Raw genomic sequence first — 17,916 nt, 5'->3', positions numbered from 1 at the left:
GCATTTTCTAATTTGAATATTACCCCAAACATTTTTTAATGAAATGGAAGTATACTTTACACAATAGGCTTCTTTAGATTCAAGATATCTCACATTTTTATAGAAAAAAATGCATAGGCAGATAGATTAGTCAATGCAATTTTTTTATCATTAATTATGACACATGAATTTTTTTTTTTTTTTTTTTTGATAATATATGACACATGAATTAACTTCTGATTAGATTATCAATACATTTTCTTTATTAAAAATATCTATACTATGTTTAACTTATTATTTTACAATGGTAAAAATAAATCAATAATATAAAGAAAAATGTAATGGTGAAACTGAAATATGTAATTGGAGAGGAGAACGGGTTGAATGATTAAGGCCCGTGAATCCGAATAAAAACCGTGTAGTGAGGCATCGCACCGACGGAACATATTTTGTGTACAAGAACAACACTCCCTCCAACTCAAAGCAACAATTAAATATTCATTGTATGTCTCTATCACATTTATATTTCCATCATCCACTTTCCCATTCACCTTTCACTTTCCATTCTTTCTTAAGTTTCTTTATATCCATTTTTTATTCCCTTTTTGCCCATTATTATTTCCTCTCACTCCTTCATTTTCATCCATGTACGTTCTTACTAGAACAAAACCGATCATGTTTGACATGATATAAAAGAGGATAAAAAAGGAATATCCCATCCCATGCTATGCTAGGCTATACTACGCTATGATGGAGGAAGTTCCGGGAGCGTTTGGAACCAGCGCTAGCTTGTCTCTTCGTTTGGGTCAAACCGTTTTCTCTTCTGCTTCTCTTTGCTTCATGTGCTTGGACGTTGGTTTTTACTCCTTCACTTCTTTCTCGTATGCTCTCTCTTTTCTCGATTCTATTCATTTGTTTTACTTGCTATCAGGATCACTAATTCATGAATTCTCAACTCAGATAGATGGATTGATTTTGCATAGTACTACATGATTGATTGTGCTAGTTTAATGTTGTACCATAAATCAAATCAATCTAGGACTTGTACATTACAAGTATGTGGGAATCAGAGTGTGGAGCTAGAATTTGGGGGTGGTGGCCCAATTTGTTTATAGCTAAGTTTTATTCAATTTTCATTGGGCCACATGATGAAGAGTCTCTCTCCTTGCCTAGGGATTTACGCCCGGGCCGCCGCTTAAGTTTTTGGAGGCCTTGCCCTTTATAAGTTAGTCTGAAATTATATTTAATCATGATAAATTTTGTATCATGCCTAGTAGTTTACCTTAGTCATGCTCCTAATATTGAATTGTTAGATTCTGGTAATTGTATATGTTAGTAAGTTATTTGGGTTCTTCTACCTTTATATAAGCTAGCTTAATGCATGTTTTGACTATCAATGAGTTTGTTAAAAAATTTGTGTTTTGCAAAAGCTACACAACAAAATCACGGTGTCAATGTGATTTCACCAAACTCAGCTGACAATCTAAGTATGCACTTTATGTATCTTGTATTCAATTCAGTTTTTTGTCTCCATTCTATCAGAAAATGAGTGCTGCTAATTATCACTCTGCTAGTGTTCTGACATAAGAACTTTGTACAAGTATGTTAACCTATAAAAATAGTTTATGCCTTTTTTTCACCTTATTTGTACAAGTATTTGCTTGCTCTATTTATACAGAAAGTTTGTACTGTGTAGAGTTTAGCTCTCATTTTCTCTTCTATGGAAGAAACAATCTATACATAAACTTGCTGTATTGTAAGTGTTTATTGAGTCATCACTCAAATGAAAAGGTTAATTCAAACACCATCTGGATTGCTCGCTTAAAAGCTCTAGAAAGTTGGGGGACATTTTGTAATAATAGTAGGATTAAGCAAAAAAACAGAACAGAGATTTTTTCTTGAGCCACCATATTTAGCCTTTCAATAACTATGACTAATACTTGTCTGACATGTTTGGATTTGCGGCAGGTTTCACAAAATCACGTGATTTTGCAAAATATACACTTTCAATATTCAACAAAATCACAGTGCCACCCTGTTTAATTTAGATTTTTCACTTCAATCTCAAAATGGAGTTATTGTTACAATGGCAAAGGAATGAATTTCAAGGTTTTGATATTTTCCTGCATAGCCAGAATAATCTTATTCTGACATGACCATTATGTGTCAGTATAGAAAATGCATAGTTTAAAATCTGTTGAAGGAGGATAAAAAAGACTTAGGCTTATGAATTATAACTTAATTTTTCTTTATACATGCTATTCAACAGATTCTTGGTAACAGTAATGGGTTTGGCAATTCCCTGGAGCATAACATTATTCTTGGTAGATGCTTACTCCGTCTTCATACAATGTTTGCCGATTCAACGAAGGCTCATAATGATAATCGTTTTTGGAGACATGGTACCTACACTTTTATCATTAATAAAACCAAGTTAGTTAGGCCTCATTGTTGCATATGGTTTACTAATGAATGATATAATTTCTATTTTCCAGGTTATGTCATATCTTTCATTAGCTGCAGCATGTTCTGCAGCAAGTGTGACAGATCTTCTGCATGAAGCTGGTAGATCACATTGCCCTGAAAAGTTATGTGGTAGATATCAATTGTCTGCGGCTATGGCATTTTTGTCTTGGTTTCTTTCATCAGCATCATGTCTTTTTAATTTTTGGATTTTACCTTCTCTGTAAGAATATTTATTATCTTGCTTATTGTTGATACAACATACATGTACATGAATGAAAAGGGTGCAAATGACAAAGTCATTTCCTCTTGAGCATATATTTTTGGTGTTCTTGTGAATAGAATTTTGGTACAATAGTAAAAAATGTATTAGCTCTTCACATTATAAGAACTCAATATAATATCAATCAAGTGCTATGATGAAATGATGATTGTCACATATATTTTAATACAGTTACTAGTATGAACCGACATAATAAAATAGAGTTTTTCTTGAATATATCTAGTAAAACTAGTTGACATCTTATCCTACATGTTATTTAACTATTGAATCAATAGCAATATGCATAGCTTAAATAAGGTAGCTGGACATGACTTTCTTACAAGTATCATTTTCTTTTCACACACAGTCTTGCTTTTATTTGTAATAAAAAATTGGAATATCATTTAGACAAAATTGTTGTCAAACACCGTAATACATGAATGACTTCAAGATTTTTTAGTATGTTATAAGCCCTAAGCCCAAAAAAATTAAAGCTTACAAGCCAATAATCCTACTGAATAGCAAGAAGGAATAAGAGGATTTCTTTTTCCATCTTTGGAGTGTGGTTCACCCCTGCGAAAATTTAAAATTGTCTAAGAGTGTGTTTGGATTGAGCATTTAAATGAGGGAAAGTAATTTTTTGAGGGAATTTAAAATGATTTGACCAAAATCTATTGTTTGGATACAAAAATGAAAAATTGTTAAAATGAAGGAAATTTATGGAATATTTCATCTAAATTAAATTTAATCATTTTAAAATGACACCAAAAACCAAAGAATTTGAAATTTCTCTCATGTTCTATAGAATGTATTTTTTATTATTATTTCTTCAAATTTTATAAATTGGTCCTCATATTTTCCAAAATTATAAAATTGACTCCAAAAATTTTAAAAAATTGCAAATTGGTCCTTAATAATATTTAAATTTTATAATTTGGTCCTTCAAATTTTTAAAATTGCAAATTAGTCCCTACTTTTTCATTTTTTAATTTGGTCCAAAAAATTTAAATTTTATAAAAAATGACACATAAAATCTAACAATGAATTATCTTAATACTCGATTCAAACAAAATAATTTAAAAATGAATGGATTTGAATTGAATCATTTGAATTGCTTTAAAATTTCTAATTACCTCATCCAAACACACTCTAAGATATTTTCAAAGATGTATCTCCGCACGCACATTCAATCATCTAACCATTTGTAAGTTAAGTAGTCATTTTATTTTTGTAAAAAAATTAATTCGGATATTCATCTCCAAAAACATACCTGAGTGCATTTTTAGCTATTTTGACATTTGTATTTATGATATTATAGAGTATTTTCGAAGATGCATCTCCGAATTCACCTCAAATTGTTTTTGCACACCTATTTTCACTTATTTTTGTGGAAAAACGGTACGCTCGGAAATACATCTCTAAAAATTGATAAGAATAAAAATATCAGCTCTTGAAGGTGCACTTTAAGAAGTTGAATTTCTCGACTAAGTCTTACTCTTAAGCTTGCAAACTCGTCCACACACTTGTTCTTAGGGATGACAATATGTATGATTTGAGTAAAGTACTATACTATCATCCCCATATTGCACTTTGGAAAAAAACCTGATACTCGAGCTCAATATCTATGTGGGCATTAGCCTTTAGCCTTTATATCCTTATTCATATTTAATGTGTAATAGTTTAATTGTGCTATTTTTTTTTAAAAGATAGGCATACAATTTTTTATATAGTGATATTATTATAAACTAAATGGAACTATATAGAGATCAAAAGATAGGAAGAGAAGAGAACAAGCAACATTGTATTATATTCTTCTCAAAGGTGAACTTTACATTGTAACATGAGTCTTATTTATAGGACCCAAGGAAGGTAGAAAATTAAGTACATTAAAGTGGAATAGGAAGATGAAGAATAAGAAGAGGGATGGACATCCACTAGTATAAATGTTTATAACACTCCCCCTTGGATGTCCATTGAGGATATGCCTCGTTAAAACCTTACTAGAAAAAACCCAGTGGGAAAAAAAATCTAGTGAAGGAAAAAGAGTACAATATCCTTTCATTTCTCCCCCTCAGTTGAACAGTCATTTCTTCGATGAAGACCAATCTTGTGTACCAGTTGATTAAAAATTCTGCTTGGGAGTGACTTTGTGAAAAGGTCTGCAAGGTTATCACATGAACAAATTTGTTGGATGCTTATATCACCATTCTTTTGGAGATCATGAGTAAAGAAGAACTTTGGGGAAATGTGTTTTGTCCGGTCTCCTTTAATGTAACCATCTTTCAATTGAGCGATGCATGCGGTATTATCTTCATATATGATCGTTGTATTTAATTTTTCAAAAGATAAACCACAAGTATTTTGGATGTGCTGAATTAAGGATCTCAGCCAAACGCATTCTCGACTTGCCTCATGTAATGCTAAAAGTTCTGCATGATTAGATGATGTTGCTGCTATGGTTTGTTTCACCGATCTCCAGGAAATAGCTGTACCTCCACATGTAAACAAATAACCAGTTTGTGATCTACCATTATGAGGATCTGACAAGTAACCTGCATCTGCATAACCTGTTAATTCGAATTGGGATACTTTTGTATAAAACAAACCCATGTCTATTGTACCTCTAAGGTAACGAAGTATATGTTTGACTCCGTTCCAATGTCTTCGTGTAGGTGAAGAACTGTATCTTGCTAATAGATTTACAGCAAATGATATATCAGGACGTGTATAGTTCGCAAGGTACATTAGTGCTCCAATTGCACTGAGATATGGTACTTCAGGACCAAGCAATTCTTCATCCTTTTCTCGAGGTCTGAAAGGATGTTTCTCCACATCTAATGATCTAACAACCATTGGAGTAGACAACGGATGACTTTTGTCCATATAGAAGCGTTTTAACACTTTTTCTATATAGCCTTCTTGATGTACAAATATTCCTTTGTCCAAATGTTCAATTTGCAAACCTAGACATAATTTTGTCTTTCCTAGGTCCTTCATCTCAAACTCTTTCTTTAAACAACTCATAGCTTTTGGGAGCTCTTCAGGAGTTCCAATAATATTTATGTCATCCACATAGACAGCTATTATTGCGAATTCCTTTCCTGGTCTTTTTATGAAAATACAAGGACAAATGGAGTTATTTGTATATCCTTCTCTAAGCAAATATTCACTGAGGCGATTATACCACATTCGTCCAGACTGTTTCAGCCCATAAAGAGACTTTTTCAATCTTATGGAGTATCGTTCTCGAGATTCAGAGTTGTGTGCATCTGGTACATTGAACCCTTCAGGGAGTTTCATGTAAATTTCACTATCAAGTGAACCATACAGATAAGCTGTTACAACATCCATCATGTGCAAATTAAGCCCTTCATGTGCTACTAGGCTTATTAGATATCGAAAAGTGCTTGCATCCATTACAGGTGAATATGTTTCATCAAAATCAATTCCAGGTCTTTGGGAAAATCCTTGAGCGACAATTCGAGCTTTGTATCTCACAATTTCACCTTTTTCATTTCGTTTTCGTACGAAAACCCATCTGTATCCAACTGGCTTCACACCTTCAGGTGTTCGGACTACAGGTCCAAAAACTTGTCTTTTGTAGAGTGAGTTTAATTCTGCTTCAATTGCATCCTTCCATTTTGGCCAGTCCTCACTTTGTCTACAAATTTTGATAGACGTTGGTTCCTCATCCTCTTTTCCATTTATCTCATTTAGCGCTATATTGTATGCAAAAACATCATCAATGTCGACTTCGTTTCGGTTCCATTGTATTCCATTTTGGACATAATTTATCGAGATCTCTTTATTTTCATGAGTTTCAGGTACCTGATCAATCTCTTCTAGAGATGAAATGTCTATTATGTTTGACGATTCTTTTAGATTTCCTATATCCTCACTTGGGCCATCTTTATTCTTAGCTCCCTTTCTTGTTCGAGGATTTTTATCTTTGGAACCGATTGGTCTACCACGCTTCAGGCGTGGTTGAGACTCATTAGATTGTCCAACAGGGATATCAATTTTTATTGGAGCATTTGCAGCTGGTATATATGATTTAGTCACACCTTTTGGATCAGTGAACGCATTTGGCAATTGATTTGCTAAGTTTTGCAGGTGAATTATCTTTTGAACTTCTAGTTCACATTGTTTTGTTCGAGGATCAAGATGAGATAATGATAATTCATTCCAACTGATATCTTTTTCCAGCTTCTTATTCTCTCCCCCTAATGCTGGAAAATTTGATTCATCAAAATGACAATCAGCAAAACGAGCAGTGAATAAATCTCCTGTTGTTGGTTCAAGGTACTTTATAATAGACGGAGATTCATATCCAACATATATTCCCATCCTCCTTTGAGGACCCATCTTATTGCGATGTGGTAGAGAAATTGGAACATACACTGCACATCCAAAAATTCTTAGATGGGAAATATTAGGTTCTTTACCAAAAACTAATTGTAAAGGGGAAAAGGTGTGGTAACTCGTTGGCCTGATGCGAATTAATGTTGCAGCATGCAAAATTGCATGTCCCCAAGCAGAAACTGGGAGCTTGCATCTCATAATCAGTGGTCTTGCAATTAATTTTATTCGTTTAATAAATGATTCTGCAAGTCCATTTTGTGTATGAACATGTGCTACTGGGTGTTCAATGTCAATCCCAATAGACATACAATACTCATTAAATGCTTGAGATGAAAATTCTGCAGCATTATCAAGACGAATTTTCTTGACAGGATAATCGGGAAAATGAGCTCTTATTCGAATCAGTTGAGCTAGCAATCTCGCAAACGCCTGGTTACGAGTTGACAACAAACAAACATGTGACCATCTAGTTGATGCATCAATTAAAACCATAAAATATCTAAATGGTCCACATGATGGGTGTATTGGCCCACAAATATCACCATGTATACGCTCTAAAAAGCTGATAGATTCATTTCCAATTTTTGTTGGTGATGGCCGAATTATCAACTTCCCCTGTGAGCAAGAGCTGCATGAGAACTTATTCGATGGAATAATTTCCCTACTCATTAATTGATGACCGCATGAATTTTCAATTATTTTTCGCATCATTATATAACCGGGATGGACCAACCGGTCATGCCAAATTAGAAATTTATCATTATTTGTAAACTTCTGGTTTACAGTTGCATGTGCTTCAGTTGTACTAATATAAGTGTAGTACAGGCCAGAGGATAAAACCGATAACTTTTCCATTACACATTTTGTGTCTGAATTGTGTTTTGTAATATACAGATGTTCAATCCCTCCATCATCTCCTGTTTCAATATGGTATCCATTTAGGCGGATATCTTTGAAACTTAATAAATTTCTATGGGACCTGGGGGAATATAATGCATTATCAATGTGCAATATTGTTCCACCACGTAACAACATATGGGCTCTTCCGGAGCCTTCAATTATTTTTGAGGTGCCAGAAATAGTACTGACATCAGTTTTTCGATTCACTAAATTAGAGAAATATCTTTTATGCTTGAGAATTGTGTGAGTTGTTGCACTGTCAGCAAGGCACATATCTTCATTACTGGAGCTAGCGTCCATATGCATTCTAAGAACAATAATAATTTTTTTTAACAATAAGTTATAAGCGCACATTAAAAACACAAATTATTTAAATAGTAAATTATGTAAACAAACAAGTAGAAAACACACTTTATTATTATTAGAAAATAAAATTCAAAACATCCATAAAACATAAAAAGAAAATTTCCACAAATTTTATTTCTTGACGCTTCCATCTCCAATAAGGTGATCAATTTTTCCATCTGGATCAGCAAAGAAGTCACCAATATCTAAATGGGTAACATCCATATTACCATAATCTGGATCATCATCTTCATTAGCAAAGTGAGTCTCGATCTTTTCCTTTTTATTTTTCAGTGATTTTTGATAAAGATCAACAAGGTGTTTTGGAGTACGACAAGTGCGACTCCAATGACCTTTTCCTCCACAACGATAGCAAATATTTTCATTTGTTTTGCTACTCTGACCCTCTTTTTCATTCTTTTCAACATTTTTCCACTTCGGGTGGAAATATGTGTTTTTATGATTCCCATTGCGACCACGATCAAAACCAAGACCATGAGCATAATTACGACCACGACCACGACCACGTGCATATGCACGACCGCGACCACGATTTTTCCTATAGTGGTCGTGCCTTGCCACATTCACTTCTGGGAATGGAGTTGTACCAGTGGGACGGGCCTCGTGATTTTTCATCAATAGTTCATTATTTTGCTCAGCCACAAGAAGACAAGATATTAGGTCAGAATATTTAATAAACCCCTTTTCTCGATACTGCTGCTGCAGGAGCACATTGGATGCATGAAAAGTGGAAAATGTTTTTTCTAGCATATCTTCATCAGTTACTTTTTCTCCACATAATAATAACTTAGAAGTTATTCTAAACATTGCAGAATTATAATCACTTACACTTTTAAAATCCTGCAAACGTAAATGCATCCATTCATATCGAGCTTTTGGTAGGATAACCGTTTTTTGATGATCATATCTATCTTTCAAATTTTTCCACAAGACATGTGGGTCAGTTACGGTAAGATACTCATTTTTAAGATCCTCGTGAAGGTGACGACGGAGGAATATCATGGCTTTTGCCTTTTGTTGATCAGATGATTTATTTCCTTCTTTAATAGTATCACCGTGACCTTCTGCGCTTAAATGAATTTGGGCGTCTAGGGCCCATGTCAAATAGTTCTTTCCCGAAATATCAAGAGCCCCAAAATCCAATTTTGTAAGATTTGACATACTTAGTAGTTCTATCATAAAAATAAAAGAAATAAAAATATTATAATGAGATAATTATGATAAAGGAAATATTAAATATTAATATTTAAAATAATACTTTTGTAAATTCTAATATTTAGAAATAACACAATAGTAAACTAGATTGTCACATTAGTCTTAAAATTATTTGTTTTTTTTTTATAAAAAAAATATATCAATTTAGTGACATAATACATCTTACATATACAAAATAAATAAATAGATAAATAAATAAAAATAAAGCATTATGAGTTCTTCATGAACTATACAATGTTATTTCGCTATCCTTCAGGGATGCTCTGCTTTTGTTACAAACAATGATCTAAAAATTATAACCATCCTTCTGGGATGCGTTAAAATTAAAACCATATATCCTTCTGGGATGCAAAAAGTTATTTCTTCTTTCTCTAATTCAATTACATCGAATAAACAAAAATAATTCTTTCATGCTTTAAGCCAAATCCACCTTTTAATCCTTTGACACAATTAAATTTATTTGTGCACTATCCATCAAAATTGGAATCATTGTAAAACCACATGTGTTATCCACAACCTCAACAACATCAACCCATCTTACAAAAAGTTGAGTTGCTACCTAAGATTTTTTTTTTATAATATTCTTAAACATACATCAATTCTATGACAAATAAAATTACAATAAAATTACATAATCTTAACCATAAAATTACAATAAAATTATCGAACAATAAAATTACAAAATGTTAAATGTCCTAATATGATTATAAAATTACTGAATATCATAAAAAAATAATCTCCTCCAAATCATACCTGAGAGCGTCGTGCTGATAACGTATTATAAACTAAATGGAACTATATAGAGATCAAAAGATAGGAAGAGAAGAGAACAAGCAACATTGTATTATATTCTTCTCAAAGGTGAACTTTACATTGTAACATGAGTCTTATTTATAGGACCCAAGGAAGGTAGAAAATTAAGTACATTAAAGTGGAATAGGAAGATGAAGAATAAGAAGAGGGATGGACATCCACTAGTATAAATGTTTATAACAGATATAAATTAAATTATATAAATATACATGTATGGGCGGGATAAGTATTAAGATACATGTATCTGCACTCCCACATGTTTATTTTAGTGAATACTTATCTGTTTGTGTCAATTTTATAAATTTTTATCCTATTTATTGAGTATTTTTTACACTTACACATTGAATATGGGTACAATTGTCACCCTATATATGTGAGAGATGTGCATCTTTTAATCACGATTTATTATCATGATTAAAATAAACTCCAATCAACTCTCATATAAAACAGAAATTGTATCTATTCAAGCTCCACTTTGATTTTGAATGATGTTAAATACATTTGTTCTTCTTTTAACTTGTAAATATTAAGGCTAAGGTGATGGAAGGTTAATGATTTGTTTGATTTAATTTTTTTAATTATATTTAATTTTCAAATTTTAAAAATAATAAAATTTATTTGGCAATTTAGTTTTACACAATTATTTTTGGAAACTATTTTATATTTATGAATTTTAAAAACTAAAAAATTAAAATAGATTTTAAAAATTTGGCTTTTAAAATTAAGGACAGGAAAAACAAGAAAAAATAATAGGTATATTGTTGAAGAGATGGAAGCATTAACTATATTCACCCTGCACTACATGAGAAATCGGGGTGTTTTTTGATGTCCTCCGCTCTGAAACTGAAGCCCGCAAGAGCTATTTCCTGCTTGTTTTCTGTTGCTGCCATACACACACAAACACAAATCAGCTCAACCATTTTACAAGAGTTAAAGTCCCCAACTCATCAAACTCTTCACTGTCTCATAGACCAATGTTTCTCCCTAAAGCAACTCAAACTTGTCCATACACAAATCATCCTCCATGGACTCACCACCCAAGTCCTCACATTAGGCAAACTAGTCTCCTCCAGTGTCCAATTTGGAGATCTCCGTTACGCACACCACCTGTTTGATCAAATTCCTCAACCAAATAAATTCATGTTTAACCATTTGATAAAGGGTTATTCTAATTCCAATGACCCAACTATGTCTCTGTTGCTCTACCGTCGAATGGTGGGGGCTGGTCTTTTACCGAACCAGTTCACTATCCCTTTTGTTCTCAAAGCTTGTGCTGCAAAAGCCTCTTACTGGGTTGGTGTTTGTGTTCATGCTCAGTCTGTTAAGCTTGGAATGGGGTCTCATGTTTGTGTTCAAAATTCAATCTTGACTGTTTATGTTGCTTGTGGTTTGATACTGAGTGCAAGGAAAGTGTTTGATGATATTTCGGAAAGGTCATTGGTTTCATGGAATTCGATGATTGCTGGGTATTCTAAAATGGGTTTATCTAAAGAAGTCGTTTTGTTGTTTCGAGAAATGCAACAAGTTGGATTGGAGCCTGATGTGTTCACCTTGGTTGGCTTGCTTTCTGTTTCGTCAAAACACGGTAACTTGGATTTGGGAAGATTTGTGCATCATTATATCGTCGTTTCCGGAATTAAAACTGACTCGGTTGTCACCAATGCACTTGTAGATATGTATGCGAAGTGTGGGTGTTTGAAATATGCTGAAAGTGTATTCGATCAAATGCTTGATAAGGATGTAGTTTCTTGGACATGTATGATTAATGCTTATGCTAATCATGGGCTTATCGATTGTGCTTTGAGATTTTTTAACCAGGTGCCTGTGAAGAATGTGGTTTCTTGGAATTCGATAATTTGGTGTCATGTTCAAGAAGGACTTTATGCCGAAGCCGTTGAACTTTTCTACAGGATGTGTGGTTCAGGTGTGTTGCCTAATGATGCTACCCTTGTTGCCATTCTTTCATGCTGCAGTCACATGGGTGATCTAGCATTGGGGCAACAGGCCCACAACTACATTTGTGATAATAACATTACACTTAGTGTGACGCTTTGCAACGCTATAATAGACATGTATGCAAAATGTGGTGCTCTTCAGACTGCCATGGACATTTTCTTTGGGATGCCTGAGAAGAATGTGGTGTCGTGGAACGTTGTTATTGGGGCACTTGCTCTTCACGGTTTTGGAAAAGAAGCCATCGAGATGTTTGAGAAGATGCGGGCAAGTGGAGTTTGTCCCGATGAGATTACATTTACAGGGTTGCTTTCTGCTTGTAGTCATAGTGGTCTTGTGGACATGGGGAAACATTATTTTGACATGATGAATTCGACTTTCGGGATTTTTCCCGATGTTGAACACTACGCATGCATGGTCGATCTTTTAGGGCGACGTGGATTCTTAGGAGAAGCAATTTCGTTGATACAGAAGATGCCTATTAAACCAGATTTTGTTGTTTGGAGTGCTTTACTTGGTGCTTGTAGAACCTATGGGAATCTAGCAATTGGTAAGCAAATCATGAAGCAGTTGTTGGAGTTAGGACGATACGATTCCGGGCTTTATGTGCTTCTGTCAAACATGTATTCAGAATCTCAAAGATGGGATGACATGAAGAATATTAGGAAAATATTAGATGAAAATGGGATTAAAAAGTGCAGGGCAATTAGCTTCATTGAAAAGACATGTGGGGAATCCATTTAAAGTTTTGGATGTAGTGTAGAGAAAATATACCACTCTTATAATTAATTCAGCACAAGTTTGATGGATGGAAAGGCACGGATTCATAAAATAGTATTATCATTTTTACTTCAATGTTTTTCTAAGTCTTCAATTACAAGTCCTTCGCTAAAGTTTAACATTACTTAATTAACACGATCACATTCATTGGATCGTCCTTTTCAGAAAAACATTCAATGGATTGTACAAGAATATTATATAGTTTCATATAATTAACTTAAATAGAACTTTCTTATGAAGGAGCTAAAGGCCCCCTACATTCAAGGCATTGTGTATGCTATTTTTGTATAATTTACTCAACAAACTAATGATTATTTCAATCAGCATGTGTCCAGTGTCCATGCTTTAAGCCTCCAACATTCATATAAAGAAAATTCAAAGGCCAAAATATTCATGCTTCTTGTGAAAGGGAACTCCACAATAATTGAGTATTACATAATAATATTGCACTTTGTTGGCTAAATTAATAGGACTAGGAAGCACACGAATGGAAGTACAGCAGAAATCAAACTCTGCCAACCGGCAATAACACATGAGCATGATAACATGTTATGTATATAGACTTAAAACATTTTTGTTATGTCAAACTGTTAGATATTCGTGTCGTGTGACATTATCATAAGATTTTTGTTTCTCATCGAATCAATATTGATCATAAAGTTGAGCACGTCAATAGGCATGAAACTTCCTTCATTCTTAACACATTTTGCCAGCAAGGTTTGCGCCTAAGTTTTGACTACTCAAAATACAGGAGATATTAGTGGTCAATTGGACGGTATCATAAGTACCGTTTTGCCGCCACAGCAAATACAATCTATAATAATCAGTCAACCATTACATTAGTTACTGTAATAATAAAAAACAATTGTATGGATCAACTTGTTTGATATCTCAAATTTGCAAAGCAATTAGTAACTACCTCGTCTCAAATTTGCAGAGCAATTAGTAACAGTAGAGATCCAGTCCATTTCCTAAAAATAAATAGAGGTCCATTACTATAGTTTTAGGTGCATAAAGTTAAATAAATAATAAATGTGTGTCACATGTCTTAGAAATACGTGTAATATACACATAAAACTATAGTAATTGACCCTCCATTTCTTTTTAGGAAATGGAGTGGATCTCTACTCAGTAGTAACTACATCTGTCTTAAAATTATAAGATATTTTAGACATTTCACACAAATTAAAAAATACAATTATTATTTTATAGAAAAATGAACCGATGTATTACTATATAAAAATGTTCTCCAATAATTACATTGAAAAGCAAAATTAAAAGAGTATGAAAATGAAGAGTAATAAATTATAGAGGGTACTCCCTCCGGTCTCAAATATAAGAAAATTTGCAAAAAAAACTCGCCCTTTAAGGAGAATGTCTCAATGCATTTAATTCTCACTCTCTTTCTAATTCTACCCCTATTTTTTCTTTGGAAATTGTTGCAAACATTTAATAGGTAAAAAATTATAGGGGTATATTTGGAATAGTGACATTGAATGTAATAAATATTGATTTTTTTGCTTATATTCAAGACCATAGAATATTTTTTTTTTTTGCTTATATTTTAGACCGGAGGGAGTATATTAGAAAAATAATTGTATTAATGTTGCATTAGAATTGTACAATGACTTATAATTTGGGACAAATTTTTTGTCCAAAGCGTCTTATAATTTGAGACAGAGGGAGTAGTTCTTAAAACTAAAAAACTATGAAATGTGTGACACATAAATCATGAAATACATAGGTTGGTATGTTGAGTGAAAAACACAAACACTAGTTCAAGTGCTGTAACCGATTAACATATATGTGTAATGAGTGGTAACATGCAGGTGAAAATCACCTCTAAGCAGTAGAAAAAACACTTTTGGAGTTGGTGCAATCGATTATGCATTCTTCGTAACTGGTTACACTTGATGGTATTTTTTTTCAGATTTGTAACAGTTGTAACCGGTTACATGTTTGTGCTAACCGATTATAGGTCTGACTTTTTGCTTTTTCTGGTTTTTGAATTGTGTGTTTTGTATCCCAATCACTTTGTAATGTTTGTATAAATTCCTTGGAGGCATCCTCATCATTATTAATGCAAAATTATATTCTCACCCTCAGTTATCTCTCTCTAATTATCTTCTCTCTCACTATCTCTTTCTCCACATATTTAAACCATAAATTGTTTATCAATATGATGATTGAATGTTCCAACATTTGGCATCAAGAGCCTGATTTTGATCCACAAACACCAAGTGTGCAACATGAATTATGTCTCCAACGATAGAGTCCCTACAAATCTACTAACCCTTAATGTGAAGAATTACGACAAATGGTGCAAGCAAACGAAGGTGTTGTTTGGATACCAAGATGTTCTTGAAGTGATCAAGAATGGGGTGAATCCCCTTGTCTAAGGTGCAACAGATGCACAACGAGCAACACATAAGGAAGAAAAGAAGAAAGATTAAAAGTCGTTGTTTTTTATTCATCAATGTGTGGATGGTGACAACTTTGAGAAAGTTGGTGATTGCGAGTCGTCAAAGCAAGCGTGGAAAATATTGGAAAAGGCATATGCAGGGGCTGATAAGGCAAAGGTGGTGAGGTTACAAACTCACAAACATCAATTTGAATCGATTCAAATGAAGGAAAAGGTGACGACCAACGATTACGTGACAAGAATTACACAATTGGTAAACCAAATCAAGTCATTTGGAGAAACTGTTTCTAAGTAGATTGTTGTGTCGAAGATCTTGCGTTCTTTGACGGCAAGATTTGACAACATTTTAGTGGTGATTGAAGAATTGAAGGATCTTGTGACGTTGAGAAAATATGAACTTCCAAGCTCTCTTGAGGCTCACGCGCAAAGGATGGAGGAGAGAAATAACAACAAGGCAAAGACAAAGATCTCTTTCAAGCTCGATTCAATGAGAAGAACAAAAATTCGAAAGGAAAATGGCCCATTTGGAGTAAAGGGAATTTTTTGAATTTTGGTGGAAAAGAGTCTCAAAAGTTGAAGAATTCGACCTGTAAAAAGGGTGAGAGAAGTTGTAGAAAAAATGATGGTCAATGCAACTTTAGAGGGAAAAGAGGAAAGTATGACAAGAGCAAGGCACAATGCTATAATTGTTAAAAGTTTGATCATTTTGTAAGAGATTACAACGCGAACAAGGTGGAATCTCAAGGAGATGAAGCCAAGATTGCAAGATAAGAGGTTGACGAAGAGAATACACTCTTGGTCATGATCACAAAAGGTGAATACAATAGCACTATGATGCGGGACAGTAGCAGCAGTAGTTCCGGGAATGCTACAAAAATGTATGCAGAGGAAATCATTATGGTGACTCTGAGAGAAGGAGTCCAGTGTAGCGAGGAATGGTATTTTGATTCAGGTTGTTCTACACATATGACGGGGAGAAAGGATTGGTTTTTCAAAATCAATCAAGCCACAGAGAACAAAGTGAAATTCGTGGATGACACCACTCTAGCGCCCGATGAGATCGGTGATGTTTTGATCATGAAAAGGGATGGTGGACATTCCTTGATCAAATATGTGTTGTACTTTCTAGGAATCAAATGGAACATTATAAGTATTGGTCAATTGCTCGATAAGGGTTACAAGATTCTCATGGAAGACAAGACGTTGTACGTTATGGATGCAAATGAGGTTTTGGTCCTTAAAGCTCCTATGGTTGCCGACAGAACTTTCAAGATTGAGTTGAAGGTTAAGGAGCATAGGTGTCTAGCTACAGCGGCAAGTCGATAAGAGTGGATGTGGCACTACCGTCTTGGGCATCTCAATTTTTTAGCTCTCAATGCATTCCAAAAGGACAAAATAGTAGTCAGATTTCCATTTATCAACATACTGTCATACCCCAAAATTTGCCCATGTTATTTTCCACACACAAAATCAAATCAAAAATACTTTTCCCACTCATTTTTCAAACACTTTCAAAACAAGGCTACGCTTATTTACAAGCTAAAGTCCTTAAACGAAGTTTTCTTATTCACACACGACACTTGCAAAAATCTCAAAAAAGGTGTGAAACTCGTATTAGCAACTACAGCCTCTTTCACGATCGAATAGCATCATATTCTTCTTCCTGGGGTAAGTTATGGTAAGTTTACTCGATAACTAAGCGTTCATGACGTTTGCATCCTGCATATTGAACGTTCCATATTTGTGCATTCTTTGAGAATTTCTATTCTACGATTCAGGTTGTTTAAATGGAATCTAATTGTGCATATCAGTTCATGATGATGTTTAGAACAGGTCTGATCCGTCTTGTGCAGATGTTAACGTGTAAATCACAAAGTGCCATGGTTAGGGCTCATGAAAGAATCGCTTTCGTTTTCATGGGTCCGGTTGGATTCAGGCTAAACTAACGCTTCCTTCGAGTTCGCAAGGGTCTGATTACTTGATCTGGGCGATTTGTTTCTTTCGTTTTGGTGTTTTTTGCAGGTTTTGTATTTAGCTACAAAGATGGCATGATGAACTCGTAGCGAATCAATGGGTGATTCGTAGCAAATCTGGGTTTGTTAGTTGAGGAAGAAGAAGACCAGTAAGAGGGACCCACGGGCAACGCGTGGGCAGACGTGAGTGGGCCGTCAAAACTTCAACCCTCTCTCCTCACTCGATTGGACGGTCAAAGTCCATCCTCCTCCATGATTGGTTGATTCGCGAAACCAGGGACCCACTCTGACTCTTTCATTGAAGTTCGTTTATACATAATATATATTTATTTGGCATGTGATTTTTATCAACTAAAACGTGCAGCATCACTGGCTGGGGTGAAAAAGATATACTATCAGGTGCTGGGTTCGAGCCCCAGGAAACACAA

At 34.2% G+C, this 17,916-nt stretch overlaps 3 protein-coding genes across 3 annotated transcripts; 2 read left to right on the top strand and 1 right to left on the bottom strand.

The window, feature by feature from the left end:
• The first annotated feature begins 506 nt into the window (after positions 1-506).
• Positions 507-2,867, top strand: LOC131633547 (CASP-like protein ARALYDRAFT_485429). The gene is made up of 3 exons (XM_058904244.1): positions 507-860; positions 2,249-2,381; positions 2,475-2,867. Exons 1-3 carry the CDS (start codon positions 727-729, stop codon positions 2,667-2,669), a joined length of 462 nt encoding a protein of 153 aa, XP_058760227.1. The 5' UTR covers positions 507-726; the 3' UTR covers positions 2,670-2,867.
• A 5,576-nt stretch (positions 2,868-8,443) lies between these two features.
• LOC131633562 (uncharacterized) lies at positions 8,444-9,493 on the bottom strand. The gene has a single exon (XM_058904263.1). The coding sequence runs from the start codon at positions 9,491-9,493 to the stop codon at positions 8,444-8,446; it is 1,050 nt and encodes a 349-aa protein (XP_058760246.1).
• A 1,633-nt stretch (positions 9,494-11,126) lies between these two features.
• On the top strand, positions 11,127-13,541 carry LOC131633549 (pentatricopeptide repeat-containing protein At2g29760, chloroplastic-like). Its single transcript, XM_058904246.1, has one exon. It carries the CDS (start codon positions 11,186-11,188, stop codon positions 13,055-13,057), a length of 1,872 nt encoding a protein of 623 aa, XP_058760229.1. The 5' UTR covers positions 11,127-11,185; the 3' UTR covers positions 13,058-13,541.
• Positions 13,542-17,916: the final 4,375 nt, after the last annotated feature.

Source organism: Vicia villosa, unplaced genomic scaffold (assembly GCF_029867415.1).
Source record: "Vicia villosa cultivar HV-30 ecotype Madison, WI unplaced genomic scaffold, Vvil1.0 ctg.001135F_1_1, whole genome shotgun sequence".
Taxonomy (NCBI): Eukaryota; Viridiplantae; Streptophyta; class Magnoliopsida; order Fabales; family Fabaceae; genus Vicia; species Vicia villosa.
Note: the sequence above shows the minus strand (reverse complement) of the source record. Positions and strands in the feature narration are given on the sequence as shown.

What these genes read in the sequence shown, in the direction of transcription:
- LOC131633549 (XM_058904246.1), top strand. Translation starts at nt 11,186, where the DNA reads ATGTCCTCCGCTCTGAAACTGAAGCCCGCAAGAGCTATTTCCTGCTTG.
- LOC131633547 (XM_058904244.1), top strand. Translation starts at nt 727, where the DNA reads ATGATGGAGGAAGTTCCGGGAGCGTTTGGAACCAGCGCTAGCTTGTCT. An exon ending in TACTCCTTCACTTCTTTCTC is followed by an intron (nt 861 to 2,248) that starts GTATGCTCTCTC and finishes GCTATTCAACAG; the next exon opens with ATTCTTGGTAACAGTAATGG. An exon ending in TAATCGTTTTTGGAGACATG is followed by an intron (nt 2,382 to 2,474) that starts GTACCTACACTT and finishes TCTATTTTCCAG; the next exon opens with GTTATGTCATATCTTTCATT.
- LOC131633562 (XM_058904263.1), bottom strand. Translation starts at nt 9,493, where the DNA reads ATGTCAAATCTTACAAAATTGGATTTTGGGGCTCTTGATATTTCGGGA.